Here is an 18619-nt window from a genome sequence, read left to right as displayed (position 1 = left end):
ATAAAAGTAATGAAATGACAATTTTGACCAGTATTTTAAGTCAAACCATACTCAATTTGTAAATGTACCAATAGGTGCTTTTAGTACATTATGCTTGTGTAAGGTTCTCTTTTGGAACCTTTATTTTGTAAAAAGAGTCAGACCGAATGTTATTGTGAAGGTTAGGAAGTGTGCTGGGGTTCCGAGCTTGACGAGTAAGGAGACGACTTGAGACTGTTAAAAAAAAAAGAGAGACTCTCAAGTTGCAACCACTGTTTGTACATTGATGTTACATCCATGATGTCGTTCACAACAACACAACAGATGAAATGTTGTTGTGTGTGTATGATTGTTTGTACATGGATGTTACATCCATGATGTCGTTCACAACAACACAACACAAGAGATGTGTGTATGTGATTGTTTGTACATTGATGTTACATCCATGATGTCGTTCACAACAACACAACAGATGAGATGTGTGTATGTGATTGTTTGTACATTGATGTTACATCCATGATGTCGTTCACAACAACACAACAGATGAGATGTGTGTATGTGATTGTTTGTACATTGATGTTACATCCATGATGTCGTTCACAACAACACAACAGATAAGATGTTGTTGTTGTGTGTGTGTGTGTATGACTGTACATTGATGTAACATCCATGATGTCGTTCACAACAGCACAGCAGATGAGATTTGTTGTGTATGTATGATTGTTTGTACATTGATGTTAGATCCACCGGCTGATATGTAATAATATAAGTCATAGATATGTACGCAGTGAAATAAGTTATTTACACAGAAATTATTTAGTAAAATTTCATTAAATGGCCGATCAAACAAAACAGAAGTCATCGTCATGCAGAAGCTACCTCTCCAGTCAGCCAGACAGACTCAATAACTCCTCAGTGGCGTTTTGATGCGTTTACTGTGGGATTTGTGAAACTGAAAGTAATTGTAAGTTAACAATACTAACAGACACTCGTAAACATGTTAGCTAATGCTAACGACACTGGCTCAATTACAAAACACTCCTACCGACATCACACATGGGATGGTTTAGTAAGTAAGAATTGTTTAAGTTATATTGTAAAACTTAAAAACGTTGCTTGGAATGATGAACGTAGAATCCATAGGAGTAGAAAAGCTATGGACGGCTAAAAGACTGAACGACAATCCTACTTCCGGTTTCAAGGACTAAATGGAAAGACACTGCAGTACCTGCAGTGAGCAAACCCGTCAATATCAATAACACACCTTACCAGTGTGTTTGCTTGCTTTTTTAAAAACTATTGCATTATGGTGGTTAGCGAAGAAAATTCCATAAATTAGCCACACCGTCTTAAAAGCTGCAAGGTTCAAAACGTAGGAAAAAATTCAAACAACGCTAGCTTCATTACATTACCATAACACATTTGCATGAAAACACTCCTACAGACATCACACGTGGGACAGTTACTAAATAAGAATTGTTTCAGCTATATTATAAATCTCACAAACGTTGCTTGGAGTGATAAATGAAGAATCCATACGATTAGAAAACAGAACAGCACTTGTACATCCGGTTCAAGGCTTTAAACAGCAGGATTCACTTGTAAATTTGCATGAAAACACTCCTACAGACATCACACGTGGGACAGTTACCAAATAAGAATTGTTTCAGTTATATTATAAATCTCACAAACATTGCTTGGAGTGATAAATGAAGAATCCATACGATTAGAAAACAGAACAGCACTTGTACGTCCGGTTCAATGCTTTAAAACGCAGGATTCACTTGTAAACGTTCACCCAGCTGCGCCTGCACTTAACAAACTCATCCAAAAGAGGGCGCCGTAGCACAAACAATAACACACCATTCCAGTGTCTTCGCATGTGTTTTAGGAAAAACATTTGCTTTATGCCCGTCAGTGAAGAAAAATCCATAAATTAGCCGCAGCGTTTTTTATAAGCCGCAGGGTTCAAATCGTAGGGAAAAAGTAGTATAGTCTGGAATTTAGGGCAGGTAGATATTTTTGGGTCCCTTTTTTTTAAGATTTTACGTGGCAGAAACCTTAAATATGTTCTTTTTGACGTAGGAAATTGTATGGCTCGCCATCTTTGTTTGTCACGCCTCACTTCCCAGAATGCGGCGTGCGCACTGAATTTGCTACCACGGCAACGGCACAAACGGCCTTCCGAAGACATGGCGATCATTGATTAATTGGCGTGCTTTAATCCAATTAAGATGACACACACACCTCCGAGTGCAGTCCAGATGACTAACATTACTGGCATGGCACAGATGGTAGGCTGCTGCAGCTGCTTTCCCTGAGCTTTTCAATCTTTTGCGCCCCAGCCTCCCCCCGCCCCCACCCCACCCTCCCCGGCTGACTCGACCCCCTCCCGCCAGCCTCTTTCCCGGCGATGACTTCACGCCGTGGAAGCCGGCAGCAGCGTAGCGCTCCTGTCGCTACGTTGCGTTAGCATCTGAGCCGCCTGAAGAGCGAGACGAGGGGGAGTTTGCAGAGAAGAAGCCCTGGATTCTAGACGAGCTGTGCTTTGAGACGCGGGGGGGAGGACGTCGGCGAGCGGCGGACCTCCAGATGTGCGCGCTGTGGCGTCAGTGGAAACACATGTTGCTGAGGCTGCCGTGACCCGGTCTTGTTCTGACGTGGATACAACCCACCATGCCCGCTCAGTGCGAGTGGGACCCCCGATCTAACCACCCGGGATGTTTCCTCTCCGAGTTTGATGGAGGCGGCGTTGTGCGTGTGACCCTGTTTGCTAAAAAGTCACCCTGCTACTCCTGACCCGGCGAGGAGGGTGAGGCAGGATCACCTGGTTGCTAACTAAGCATGCTACATTTGAGACCTAAGCTGGAAACATTTGACTGCATGTACCGTCTAATCATCTCAGCACCACTCTCAGACAGGGGTGCATGGAACCCGTTGTTGTGTGGCTGGAGTTTGTAGTAGTTTTAATGTTGGGTTGAGCTGGAGGGCTGAAAACTGTATCATTTTATAAGTCTTTGGTATCGATTATTATTGATTTTATTCAAGGAACAGGAGAAAAATACATCTTATCAGAGATGTCACCTTCCTCTGATTATAATGCCTCAGCTGTCAAGGCAGAAAGGACATTTCAAGTAAGGAAAACAATTAATGTAAACAAAATTGTAAAATCACATTGAACACTTAACAATAAGATCTTCAAAAACATAAGAATGTGCTTCAGAAAGTGTCAGAAAATAGTTCAAATGTGAACATAGAGAAAGCTGAAAAGAACTACTTTCTGCAGGTTTAGTGCCAGAACATAACGGCTGTGTAACATTAATTGGCCCTGTTATTATTATTTAACTATGGAAATATGATTGGAAATATGATTACCGTATTTCCTTGAATTGCCGCCGGGGCGCTAATGAATTTAAAACCTCTTCTCACTCCGGCGTTTACCAAAGGCATGCGAAAGGCAAGCATGCGCTAATTATTTTAAAACCTCTTCTCACTCCGGCACTTACCAAAGGCATGCGGTAAATTTAGGCCTGCGCTTATGAATTTGAGTGTGATGTAAGGATACCATCATGAAAAGCACATTTAATAAAAATAACCTTATTATGGTCTTACCTTTACTTATAAATGAAGTCCATGCGCAGCTCCTTGTGATCAAAAGCATCCATAACTTGTTTATAGAAGTCTTCCTTATTTTTCTTCAGTTTTAAAAGTCTCTCCGTCTCAAAAGCCTTTATTACCTCCTGCTTCGATTGAAAGTCCAGTTTAGAAAACGGTTTTATTTTAGATATGTAATCCTCCATGTTAAAAGTGCAAGCGAGAGGAAAAACTAAAGGATCGCTGCTCACTCTTGCTGCTTGTTGTCACTTCTTCTGCAGCCGAGTAGTCGCAAGAAGGATCACTAGCGCCCTCTACCACCAGGAGGCGGCAGTCATTTAATGACTCATATTTGGCACACGCAGCTACGGTATATTAATAAAACATAGCTGCTTACTGTTCTTTTTAGCATATTCAATAGCTTGGACCTTAAATCCTACTGAATAGCTCTTAATCTTCTTCCCTTTATGCGATTTCAAATGATTGAAATCAGCCTCCTCCATTTTGAAAATGATGACAGGTGAAGTGTCACTCGTGACGTGACGAGTTTGACCCGGCGGAAATTCTAGACATGCGCTAATAAAAATAATATTTTGCGAAATGAGTTTGACCCGGCGTTAATCCTGAGTCGGCGGTAATGCTAAGCATGCGCTAATTATTTTGCGAAACGGGTTTGACCCGGCAGTAATTCTAGGCAGGCGCATACTATATACCCGGCGTCAATTCAGGGAAATACGGTAAATTCATAATTATTTAAATGTTTTATGACATAGGGGAATTAGGAGCAGGAGAATAATATATTTTATTAGAAATGTAACTTCCTCTGATTATAATGCCCTCAACTGTCAAGTCAGAAAGGGAATATCAACACAAGTAAGGAAAACACTCAATGTAAACAAAATATTAAAATCATATTAAACACTTAACAATAACCTCTTAAAAATAAGGAATATGTAAGAAATGCTTCATAAAGTGTAATAAAGCTGAGAAGAAGTATTTTCTGCAGGAAATAACTGCTGTGTAACGTTAATTAGCCCTGTTATTCTTATTCAACTATGGAAAGGATTTTTTTGTTATGCAGTAATTCTTGTAAATACAATTATATCGATAATTTAAAAAAAAAAATTATGACCGAGGGAAATAATATATTCTATTTACAACGTATCTTTCCTCTGATTATAATGCCCAGAAAGGAAATGTCCACACAAGCATGGAAAACACTCAATGTAAAGAAAATATTAAAATCACATTGAACACTTAACAATAAGCTCTTAAAAATAAGGAATATGTAAGAAATGCTTCATAAAGTGTAATAAAATAGTGCAAAGTGTCAAAATGTAAACATATAGAAAGCTGAGAAGAAGTATTTTCTGCAGGTTTAATGCCAGGAAAGAATGGCTGTCTAACATTAATTTGCCCTGTTATTCCAATTTAACAATGGAAATGATTTTTTGTTATGCAGTAATTATTGTAAATATGATTCCATCCATAATTATTTACATTTTTTATGATTGTAGCTGAGATAGGCGCCAGCGCCCCCCGCGACCCGAAAGGGAATAAGCGGTAGAAAATGGATGGATGACCTAGGGAAATTATTTGAAATGTAACTTCCCCTGATTATAATCCCTTAGGTATCAAGGCAGAAGGGAAATGTCAACATAAGCATGGAAAACACTGAAAAAATGTAAACAAAATATCGAAATCACATTGCACACTTAACAATAAAATCTTAAAATAAAGTGAGTAAGAAAATAGTGCAGTGTGTGAAAATGTAAACAGAGAGACCTGAGAAGAAATATATTCAGTAGGTTTAGTTTCAGGGAGTTACAGCTGTGCTTTAAAGCAGGGGTTGTCAAACTACGGCCCGCAAGACACAAGGAGTCCAACAAAGCGTTGCACCGCGGTGCGCCTTCAAATACTTTTTAGATATCAGGCACTCTCTAAATGTTACGTATTTGCTGTTATTTGGTGGACAATGTGAGTGAATCAGTTCAATGACCTTTGAGGGTATTTTGAAATGAAGACACAGCATTCACTTATATGACACAATCCAAACAACCGTCCCTAGTCATGGTGCAAAAAAAATGCAACTCACATAAACATCGACACACATGGTAACATGTATAACCTGCTCACTAAACATATTAGATATTACAAAAACATCCCAACACCATTAAAAAAATTAAAACTACACCTATTTAAATCCATTACAGTGTATGATGTGAACATTTTAAAACACTCTCCACACTTTTTTAACTAGCTCTACCATGAGCTAAACAGACTCAATAACTCCACGTGACGTTCTGGTAAATTTTTGAGGAATTTGTAAAACTGACACAATACAAAAATCATGCCATTGTAAGTTAATAATACAAACACAGACACTCATAAATGTGTTAGCATATAAGTTAATGCCAACAACGCTAGCTTGATTACATTACCATTGCGCATACAAATATGCATGAAAACACTTCTACAGACATCACACATGGGATGGTTCAGTGAGCAAGAATTGTTTTAGTTATATTGTAAAACTTACAAACGTAAGAAGAATCCATAAGAGTAGAAACGCTACGGACGATTAGAAGACGGAAGAGCACTTCTACTTCCGGTTTAAAACTTTAAACAGCAGGACACTTGTAGGCATTCACCCAGTAGCAGTGAGCAAACCCGTCCAAAAGATGGCGCCATAGCACATAACAATAACACACCTTCTCAGTGTATTTGGATGTGTTTAATGAAAACTATTTGCACCGTTTTTTAAGCCGCAGGGTTCAAAGCGTAGAAAAATAATAGCGGCTTACAGTCGTGATTTACTGTAGGTGTACCTCATTTTTGGCCAGCATATGTGTGACCTCAATCTTCTCACTCAGATCCCAGTGAAGCACTTTCACACAGCGACAGCCGCTCCCCCTGCAGTCACACAACTGCATTCGTGCTCAGGCCAGCGCGTCTTGCAACGTAATAAATGCTCCTCTGGCAGCGTTAACAAAACAGGGCTGAAGAAACGCCTTTTTGCCCTTTCACACTTTCACACGTCCCGCCTCTGTTACGGCCGGCATACAACCTCAGAAGGAAGAACATCTCCAAAAAAATGGTGGCATTTTTTCATTCAAAGCCAACTTTTTTGCTGTTGTGAGTGGGGCATTTCACACAGAACTGGTGGGATGAAGACGGCCTGGCAATTTTCCAGCTTCTGGGAGCTGTGTGGAAGGGTATTCAGGCAGGGTGAACACCTGACACACACTTCTCACCCCCTGTTGAGTCAAACATTCAGGCACCAACAGTTGTGGCTGTGTTGTATCACTTTAGTGACTATATTACATCCTTTTAGCGGATTCTGTGTAAAAGGCACGGGCAAATATGCTGCTGTGGTTTAGCAATGCCATTTTTGCAAGAAGATCAACTCTACTTCCTGCAAAGAAGGGTAAAACCTTCATCCTGCACCATTTTAAAACAGGAAACACAGTAATTAGTAATGCAATCTTACATCACTTTCATTAGAGGCGCTCCAAAAACTAATCCACATTCGAATCGCGGTTCTAATTCATGCCGATTCTAAATCGATTCATCATTTTAAAAAAATGATTATTAAAAAAAAATAAAAAAATAAGACATGACTACATTTTTAAAAGTACTGGTACATTTTTGTGTTATCTCCATGAAAGCAGAAGGATTTTTTAAAAAGTTTCATTATAACTATTATACCAAATAATACTGTTTGAATCCACATTCTGAATCGAATCATCACCCCAGGATAAAATATCAGATCAATTGTTGGGGGCCCAAAGATTCACACTCCGAGTCCTGATCCGATATCAGCATAAAACCAAGTATGGGATTACTGCATATGGGCTTGCATGTGAAATGTGTGATATCGTGTGCGATACAAGCAATCCTGCAGCCTGTTTATTCTGTGTGATATCATGTGTGATGCAAGCACTCCTGCAGCGTGTTTACTTGTCAGAGATATGTGTGATACAAGCAGTCCTGCTGCGTGTTTAATTGTGTGATATCATGTGTGATACAAGCACTCCTGCAGCGTTTAATTGTGTGATATCATGTGCGATACAATCAATCCTGCATTTTTTACGTTTGTGTGATATCATGTGTGATACAAGCAGTCCTGCAGCGTTTAATTGTGTGATATCATGTGCGATACAATCAATCCTGCATTTTTTACGTTTGTGTGATATCATGTGTGATACAAGCAGTCCTGCAGCGTGTTTATTCTGTGTGATATCATGTGTGATACAAGCACTCCTGCAGCGTGTTTACTTGTCAGAGATATGTGTGATACGAGCAGTCCTGCAGCCTGTTTACTTGTCCGTGATATCATGTGTGATACAAGTAGTCCTGCAGCGTGTTTACTTGTCCGTGATATCATGTGTGATACAAGCATTCCTGCATTGTTGTGTGTGATATCATGTGCGATACAAGCAGTCCTGCAGCGTGTTTACTTGTCGGTGATACCATGTGTGATACAAGCAGTCCTGCATTTTTTACGTGTGTGAGATATGTGCGATACAAGTAGTCCTGCAGTGTGTACTTATGTGTGATACAAGCAATCCTGCAATGTTTACTTGTGTGTGATATTATTTGCGATACAAGCAGTCCTGCAGCATGTTTACTTGTGTGACATGTGCGACACAATCAAGCCTGCATTGTGTTTAATTGTGTGTGATATCATGTGCAATACAAGCAGTCCTTCAGCGTGTTTACTTGTGTGTGATATAATGTGCGATACTTGCATTCCTGCAGCGTGTTTACTTGTGTGATATCATGTGCAATACGAGCAATCCTGCATTGCGTTTACTTGTGTGTGGTATAAGCAGTCCTGCAGCGTTTTTACTTGTGTGTGATATCTTGTGTGATACAAGCAGTCCTGCAGCGTGTTTTCTTGTCTGTGATATCATGTGCGATACAAGAAGTCCTCCAGCGTTTTTACTTGTGTGTGATATCATGTGCAATACAAGCAGTCCTGCAGTGTGTTTACTTGTCTGTGAAATCATGTGCGATACAAGAAGTCCTGCAGGGTTTTTACTTGTGTGTGTGTGTGATATCATGTGCGATACAAGCAGTCCTGCAGAGTGTTTACTTGTACAAAGTCCTCCAACAAGCACACAATTTATTGTGTTTACTAAAGAAGAAAATACATATTTCATTTGACAAAAGGTAAACATGATAGACTATGGGCTACTCAGAGTTTGTAACTACACAACAACTAAGCACACAATAGCCCACAAGCTAGACATAAGTTATAATCATTGAAAAGTATAGCAGTGTAAAACAGCACATTACTCAACATAAGCAAGTATCAAATAAGTATACCGTTAGTTGCATATTACTCACACATACAAAGTGTCCAAGTCATATTGGAAAGTATCCAGTAAAAAACGTGTCCGCATAATGAGCCCAAAAAAAAAAAATCCCCGACACTTCAAATTAAAGACTGCATCAGTCCATTCTGAATAATAATAATAATAATGATAATAATAATTAGGGATGCACCGAAATGAAAATTTGTGGCCGAAGCCGAATAAAATTTAAACGCTTGGCCGAATACCGAATAATGAATGCAGTTTTTCACAATTTTTTTAATATTGCATGAATAGCCTAGAATAAATATTTAGACATGTTTTTCAAGTAAAAAAATGTTTTATTGAATATCGACATTTTTTTAATATTCCAGTAGTCTTTGCTTTTCAAAAAAAAGCACAGTTTTTCATTTATATTAGGCCTTCAAACAAAACATGCATTCCAAAAAAAATGAAGTGCATTAAAGTGGATAAACCCACAACAAATGAATTATTGTCCTTTTGGCAAAAGTCTGCTTAGCCACAGTAGATATGCTAATAATGTAAACAGAAGGCTCAAGTAAATCTCAATTAAGTGTGTGCTTGTAACCTCATACACTTATACAGGTAGCCTACACAACAGGCTAATAATGTAAACAGAGGCCCCACTAAATCTCAATAAGTGTGTGCTTGTAACCTCATACACTTATACAGGTAGCCTACACAACAGGCTAATAATGTAAACAGAAGGCTCAAGTAAATCTCAATAAGTGTGTGCTTGTAACCTCATACACTTATACAGGTAGCCTACACAACAGGCTAATAATGTAAACAGAGGCCCCACTAAATCTCAATAAGTGTGTGCTTGTAACCTCATACACTTATACAGGTACACAACATATCCCAACATCACTGCATGTTCGTTGATTGCGTCACCGCATCAAAAACTTGCGTCACACGCCACTATTCGGCCTTGTTTTTAACTCGATCCACCGAAGGCCAAATGTGGCTTTTTTTGCCATATTCGGCCGAATATATTCGGTTACCGATTAATCGGTGCATCCCTAATAATAATAAATATCTACTATTGTTCTGCTTGAGTCATTTCACTTAATCAAACCTTTTTACCATTCCACACTACAAAATAATCCAATGTTTGAATCCTGCTGCTATTTTAGCAGATGTATATTGGTATCAGCCAATACTCCTGGCACCAGTATCGCTTTCATATCGGAATTAACAGAAGTTGTGTCCAGGCACCTCTTGTTTTTTTCCCCTACAAACAGTTGGAAGTGTTTCTGAGTTTGCACAGATGACTGAATATGGCACCGCTTCTAAAGGAAATACTAAGTCTGCTGTCGTGATTCTCAGGTCCACAGGAAGATCCGCGAAGACTCGGACATGGCCCAGGACTCCCTGCAGTGCCTGGCCCAGCTGGCCTCCATGCACGGGCCCATCTTCCCAGACGAGAGCGCTCAGATCTCCTACCTGGCCCACCTGGTGGAGGGCCTGCTCAGCATGATCAACGGGTCAGTCCACAGTCACACAGAGTGGGAATCATCTGTTCCAGGGTCAAACTGTCACCCTTGTAGAATATTTGAACTATTTAACAGGCGGTGTTTGAGTCTATTAACTTTTGTGGGACCTAGTTTTTTTTTGCCGCGATTAATTCCGCTTTTTATCGGGTGAGGCCACGGCCGCATGAATACACACTCGCTAACCAATGCAAACTGTCGTCTCGGGCCAGAGTGAAGTTTAGGAAAGCTCTTGTCGGTAAGCACAACCAGATTTAATAAGGCGAACTGTCCATTTTTGGGTAAATGAAAGGATTTTAAGTGCGCCTTATAGTCGCAAAAAAATGGTAATTATTCACAAATGTTGCAGTGGATGTGCGTTTATTGCGCCAGTGTACAAAAAATTTAGGTTTTTGCATATAAATATTAAGATTGTCAATCTTTGGGCAACATTCGATATATAGATGGATAGATAGATAGATAGATAGATAGATGGATAGATAGATAGATACTATGTTTTCAGACTGGGCTCTTGGGGAGTGTTTTAAATGTAGAAAATGTGCCGTATATTCCAGTGCGCCTTTTGTATGAAAATAAACCTGCTGATGGAAAACTTGATAGCCACAAGCACACATAAACATGTTACACAGAATCCACAAAACTTGCAAGAGGCAGGACACTAATCAATGCAAAATGTCTTCTCAGGCCAGAGTGAAGTATAAGAAAGCTCTAGTCGGTAAGCACAACCAGATTTAATAAGGCGAACCGTCCATTTTTGGGTAAATGAAAGGATTTTAAGTGCGCCTTATAGTCGCAAAAAAAATGGTAATTATTTATTCACAAATGTTGCAGTGGATGTGCGTTTATTGCGCCAGTGTACAAAAAATTTAGGTTTTTGCATATAAATATTAAGACTGTGAATCTTTGGGCAACATTTGATAGATAGATAGATAGATAGATAGATAGATAGATAGATAGATAGATAGATAGATAGATAGATAGATAGATAGATAGATAGATGGATACTATGTTTTGAGACTGGGCTCTTGGGGAGTGTTTTAAATGTAGAAAATGTGCCGTATATTCCAGTGCGCCTTTTGTATGAAAATAAACCTGCTGATGGAAAACTTGATAGCCACAAGCACACATAAACATGTTACACAGAATCCACAAAACTTGCAAGAGGCAGGACACTAATCAATGCAAAATGTCTTCTCAGGCCAGAGGGAAATTTAAGAAAGCTCTCGTCGGTAAGCGCAACCAGATTTAATCTGTAATAAAGGCGCACTGTCTATTTTTGGGTAAATAAAAGGATTTTAAGCGCACCTTATAGTCACAAAAAAAAAGTTAATTATTTACTCACAAATGTTGCAGTGGATGTGCGTTTATTGCGGCGGTTTACAAAAAATGAAGGTTTTTGTACATAAATATTAGGACTGAATTTTTGGGCGACATTTGATAGATAGACACAAGTACTTAAAAGAAATACTTTATTAAACAAACAAAACATTTTGTTTTGAAACTGGGTTTTTGGGGAGTGTTTTAAATGTATAAAATGCGCCTTTTGTATGAAAATAAACCCGCTGTTGGAAAACTTGATAGCTATAAGCACACATAAACATGTTACACAGAATCCACAAAACTTGCAAGAGGCGGGACGATTCGATTCGATTATCGGGGGTAACGATTCAATTCAGAATCGAGTCAATTCAAAACGATTCTCAATTCAAAATCAATACTTTTTGAATAACATTCTGTGCCAGTTCTATGTTTATCTACATTCCTCTTATTATAGATATAGAGCTAGGGTATATTTTTATATTACCTAAAAAGGAAACTGGTTTTTATTTTGATAAAATTTGACCCAAACATTTAATAAAGTCAAATACAAACAAGGTAACAAAAATAAATATATACTTCATTGATAAAGAGAGGCGTTATTCAGCTGTGGTTGTTTCTCCGAGTTTCCGATGTGAGTGACAGCCAGGGAAGCGTTTGAGGCCTTTTTGAAAATATCTGCCTTGGTGTCGCCTGAGCGAGGGTCTTTTCAGAAGCTCACTCTCCCTGGACCCCCACATTCTCCCTCCCTCGCTCCACACACGTCTGTAATCACCTATTCTTGGAGCTTTCTTTTTTTCTTTCCAATTGCCTCATCGGAAAAGCACGCGGCGAGGGATGGCCTGCGTGCAGTGATTGAGCAGCTCCGCTCACACTCTGGCCTTGTCGGAGTGGCGCCCGTCCAGACTTGACCCCGCAACGCAACCCGGGGATCTTTAGTGGCGTCTGAGCTGACCATGCAGCAAATACTGCAGGAGACAAAACATCAGCAGTGCCTGGCTCATGTTTCCAGATGTTCACCTCTGACGTCGCTGCTGTTCAGGATGCACTTAAAGTAGCAGCGGACAATTTAACTTCATATTCTTAATTGTGTTTTATTGCATTTATTAAACATGCAAAGTACGTGAAAACACCATCTAAAACAGGGGTCACCAACCTTTTTGAAACCAAGAGCTACTTCATGGGTACTGATTAATTTTAACCGGTTTAGCTCGGTTGGTAGAGTGGCCGTGCCAGCAACTTGAGGGTTGCAGGTTCAATTCCCGCCTCTGCCATCCTAGTTACTGCCGTTGTGTCCTTGGGCAAGACACTTTACCCACCTGCTCCCAGTGCCACCCACACTGGTTTGAATGTAACTTAGATATTGGGTTTCACTATGTAAAGCGCTTTGAGTCACTAGAGAAAAAGCGCTATATAAATATAATTCACTTCACTAATGTGAGGGGCTACCAGTTTGATACACACTTAAATAAATTGCCAGAAATAGCCAATTTGCTCAATTTACCTTTAACTCTATGTTATTATTAATAAAACTAGCTAATTTGAATCTTTTTGAAAAATTAAAAAAAAGAATTTATGGAACATCATTAGTACATTTGCCTGATTAAGATTAATTTTAGAATTTTGATGACATGTTTTAAATAGGTTAAAATCCAATCTGCACTTTGTTAGAATATATAACAAATTGGACTAAGCTATATTTCTAACAAAGACAAATCTAGATTTTCCGGAACAACATTTTTTCAAGAAATTCAAAAGACTTTCAAATAAGATTTAAATTTGATTCTACAGATTTTCTAGATTTGCCAGAATATTTTGGGGGAATTTTAATCATAATAAGTTTTAGGAAATATTTCACAAATATTCTTCATCGAAAAAACAGAAGCTTAAATGAAGAATTACATTAAAATGTATTTATTATTCTTTACAATAAAAAAAATAAATTTACTGAACATTGATTTAAGTTGTCAGGAAAGAAGAGGAAGGAATTTAAAAGGTAAAAAGGCATATGTGTTTAAAAATCCTAAAATCATTTTTAAGGTTGTATTTTTTCTGTAAAATTGTCTTTCTGAAAGTTATAAGAAGCAAAGTAAAAAAATAAATGAATTTATTTAAACAAGTGAAGACCAAGTCTTTAAAATATTTTCTTGGATTTTCAAATTCTATTTGAGTTTTGTCTCTCTTAGAATCAAAAATGTCGAGCAAAGCGAGACTAGCTTGCACGTAAATAAAAATACAATTTAAAAGATAGAGGCAGCTCACTGGTAAGTGCTGCTATTTGAGCTATTTTTAGAACAGGCCAGCGGGCGACTCATCTGGTCCTTACGGGCGACCTGGTGCCCGCCTTGGTGACCCCTGCTCTAAAATGTCACAAAATGCCACAAATTCAGCCACAAGAGTCTTTTTTTGTGAAAGTGGACCAGCCTCTCGATCCCTGTCCACATTTGTCTACCAGCAGGTGAGAGATGCATGAATTATAATCTAGTTTTGACTTTTAGCAAGTTTGAGACCAAGCAGAAGCTGTGTCAACAATAGCAGCCTAAGAAAGCATTAGCTCCCTGCTATCAATGCACCGCTAAAATAGTCCTTCTGCGTTAGCGCTTATAATAACAATATCAGTCATATTATGTTCATTTTCAGGTCTCCACATTTAGATTATTTTGCGCCGAATACCTTCGGTAATTTCTGTAGATTGACATCAAACTAGTAACGCTTCTGAACTCTGACCATATTATTAGGTCAGTCATACTGGAAATACGCAATAATTGTAAAGAGACATCATTCAATCAATCAATGATTATTTATATAGCCCTAAATCGCTTATGTCTCAAAGGGCTGCACAAACCACAACGACATCCTCGGTAGAGCCCACATAAGGGCAAGGAAAACTCACACCCAGTGGGACGTCGGTGACAATGATGACTATGAGAAACCTTGGAGAGGACAATCCTTATGTAAGACAAGAACACATATGCTTGTTTTATGCATTCTAAATGGTAAATAAATATCTAACAGATGGAGGGTCCTCTCATTATACTCTCTAAAAACTGTCAAGAAGCGCCAACAATACTTCATTGACATGTCGAGACCTGAAAATGAACCAAATATGAGTGATATCGTTATTATAAGTGCTAATGCTGGCTTACGCTGCTATTGTTGACACACTGATTCTGCTTGGTCTCAAACTTGCTAAAAGTCAATTCTAGATTCTCAAAAGCCTTCACAGGCTTCCTGTTCCACTCAGGATTCAATACAAAGTCTCCCTACTAACTCACCAGTTCCTCCATGAAAATGCTCCTTTCTACCTCCAAAGAACTGCTCACCCCCAAATCCTCCACACGACACCTCCGCTCGGGACAGGTTAACCTCCTCCTACCTCCGAGGACAAAGCTCCGAACAATGGGAGATCGTGCTTTCTGCTCTGCTGCTCCCAGTCTGTGGAGCGCTCTCCCTGACCACCTGAGGGCACCACAGACTGTGGATGCTTTTAAAAAAGGCTTTTTTTCTAGATATATGTGTGCTAGTTGTAGCTATTAGCCTGTTCTCGTTTTTATTTTTTATTTTTTTATTTGTGTTCTTTTAATGCACTGTAGCACTTTGAGGTTGTTTGCTCAATGTGAAGCACTTTTACAAATAAAATCTATTATTATTATAGATTATAATTCATGCATCTCTCACCTCCTAGTAAACAAATGTGGCCGTGGACCGACAGGTTGGTCCACTTTCACGTGGCAAAAAATACACAAAAAAGACCCTTGTTGCAGGAACTTTTTTTCAATCCCTTGTGAGGATTGCGATTGATTCTTCATCTAAACGGGATTATGTTAGCGTCTCGTGGGTTGACATCTCAGCGACTGTGGAAATATTACAGTAAGTGTTTGTTTTATTATGGTTAGTTTGTACTTAGCATGAAGGAATGCTGCTAATGCTTTAGTGTCATAATAAAACTGCATCCATCACTTGGCTCCTAAAATCTAATGCTGAGCTTCTTTGTGTTCGGCCTCAAAAATATAAATTCCTGGATCCTGATTTTCCCCAAAGTAATTGTTGTTGGCTCCCACAAAGTCTGCTTGATTAGCATTGTTGATGATGGGGAAGAGATCTGTGGTTCCTTGCGCCGTGTCACAGGGTCACATGACTGGCTTTCTCATTATCTCTCAAAACGGCTCGGGAATCTCCCGCGAGATTGATACTATTTTGATCAGATCTATTTGGTGTCATAAATCAGATACACATGTTGATAGCTTCAATATCGAGGCAACTTAGTCCTTGAAAAGGAGAATCCAGTGTTTGTGGAAATGATGCGGTGTGGCCACGCTGCACAGTGCTGCCTGTCTTCTCCTCGCCGTGACTAAAATGCGTCCAAGCGCGCCAGATCACATTAAACGATGGGCGCCATGAATAACTGCTGAAAATGCCGCCCGACGGGCTTATCGGGCACCCGGGGTCACGTCTGTCATTCTACATTGGTGAGTCCTCTTGTTGGCCCCGTGGAAGTGGGCTGCAGCGCAGCTGTGGAAAAGCGCCGCGGGGTCACTTTGGGCCTGGGATCAATTTTCATGGCTGTTTCCAAGCCTCAGTCACCAGCGGCTGAACTGGAAATTGACCCCCGTTTAGCCTCACCCTGCGCAGTGGAAAGAGCGGCGCTGTGGGCCAGAGCACGTGTTTGCGTGTGCACAGAGCATACTTTCATGTCCTCATGATTTATCATCCGCCTTCCCAGGATCGAGATCGAGGACTCGGAAGCGGTCGGCATCTCCAACATCGTGTCCAACCTGATCACCATGTTCCCCGGGAGCATCTTAACGGCGCTGCCCAGCAACCTCTTCACCTCCTTCATCAACTGCCTCACGCTGCTCACCTGCTCCTTCGGACGCAGCGCCGCCCTGGAGGAGGTGGTGAGTAATGACAGCTGTTGTCTCCGCTCAAGATGATCTCCTGCTGGCCCCACTATGGACTGGACTCTCACTATTATGTTGGATCCACTATGGACTGGACTCTCACTATTATGTTGGATCCACTATGGACTGGACTCTCACTATTATGTTGGATCCACTATGGACTGGACTCTCACTATTATGTTAGATCCACTATGGACTGGACTCTCACTATTATGTTGGATCCACTATGGACTAGACTCTCATACTATTATGTTACATCCACTATGGACTGGACTCTCACACTATTATGTTAGATCCACAATGGACTGGACTCTCTCACTATTATGTTAGATCCACTATGGACTAGACTCTCATACTATTATGTTACATCCACTATGGACTGGACTCTCACACTATTATGTTAGATCCACTATGGACTGGACTCTCACTATTATGTTGGATCCACTATGGACTGGACTCTCACTATTATGTTACATCCAATATGGACTAGACTCTCACACCATTATGTTAGATCCACTATGGACTGGACTCACACTATTATGTTAGATCCACTATGGACTGGACTCTCACACTATTATGTTAGATCTACTATGGACTGGACTCTCACTATTATGTTGGATCCACTATGGACTGGACTCTCACTATTATGTTAGATCCACTATGGACTGGACTCTCACTATTATGTTAGATCCACTATGGACTAGACTCTCACACTATTTTGTTAGATCCACTATGGACTGGACTCTCACCATTATGTTAGATCCATTATGGACTGGACTCTCACTATTATGTTAGATCCACTATGGACTAGACTCTCACACTATTTTGTTAGATCCACTATGGACTGGACTCTCACTATTATGTTAGATCCACTATGGACTGGACTCTCACTATTATGTTAGATCCACTGTGGACTGGACTCTCACTATTATGTTAGATCCACTATGGACTGGACTCTCACTATTATGTTAGATCCACTATGGACTGGACTCTCACACTATTATATTAGATCCACTGTGGACTGGACTCTCACACTATTATGTTAGATCCACTATGGACTGGACTCTCACTGTTATGTTAGATCCACTATGGACTGGACTCTCAGACTATTATGTTAGATCCACTATGGACTGGACTCTCACACTATTATATTAGATCCACTATGGACTGGACTCTCACTATTATGTTAGATCCACTATGGACTGGACTCTCACACTATTATGTTAGATCCACTATTGACTGAACTCTCACTATTATGTTAGATCCACTATGGACTGGACTCTCACTATTATGTTAGATCCACTATGGACTGGACTCTCGCACTATTATGCTAGATCAACTATGGACTGGACTCTCACTATTATGTTAGATCCACTATGGACTGGACTCTCACTATTATGTTGGATCCACTATGGACTAGACTCTCACTATTATGTTAGATCCACTATGGACTAGACTCTCACTATTATGTTAGATCCACTATGGACTGGACTCTCACTATTATGTTAGATCCACTATGGACTGGACTCTCACACTATTATATTAGATCCACTGTGGACTGGACTCTCACACTATTATGTTAGATCCACTATGGACTGGACTCTCACTGTTATGTTAGATCCACTATGGACTGGACTCTCACACTATTATGTTAGATCCACTCTGGGCTGGATTCTCACACTATTATGTTAGATCCACTATGGACTGGACTCTCACTATTATGTTAGATCCACTATGGACTGGACTCTCACTATTATGTTAGATCCACTATGGACTGGACTCTCACTATTATGTTAGATCCACTATGGACTGGACTCTCACTATTATGTTAGATCCACTATGGACTGGACTCTCACTATTATGTTAGATCCACTCTGGGCTGGATTCTCACACTATTATGTTAGATCCACTATGGACTAGACTCTCACTATTATGTTAGATCCACTCTGGACTGCATGCATGCGTCCTGCCGGCATGCAGACACATGGTGTAAAGG

At 39.8% G+C, this 18619-nt stretch overlaps 1 protein-coding gene across 1 annotated transcript in view; it reads left to right on the top strand.

Annotated features, from left to right (window-relative positions):
* Nucleotides 1-18619, top strand: part of xpo4 (exportin 4) — a 96861-nt gene that overhangs the window by 47634 nt on the left and 30608 nt on the right. The window contains exons 8-9 of the mRNA XM_061918268.1: nt 10242-10399; nt 16446-16620. Of these exons, the coding sequence (XP_061774252.1) occupies nt 10242-10399; nt 16446-16620 (333 nt within the window). The remainder of the gene's footprint in view (nt 1-10241; nt 10400-16445; nt 16621-18619) is intronic.

Source organism: Nerophis ophidion, linkage group LG13, assembly GCF_033978795.1.
Source record: "Nerophis ophidion isolate RoL-2023_Sa linkage group LG13, RoL_Noph_v1.0, whole genome shotgun sequence".
In the NCBI taxonomy this organism is placed as follows: domain Eukaryota; kingdom Metazoa; phylum Chordata; class Actinopteri; order Syngnathiformes; family Syngnathidae; genus Nerophis; species Nerophis ophidion.
The sequence above is the reverse complement of the archived record's forward strand: the minus strand, read 5'-3'. Positions and strand labels throughout refer to the sequence as shown.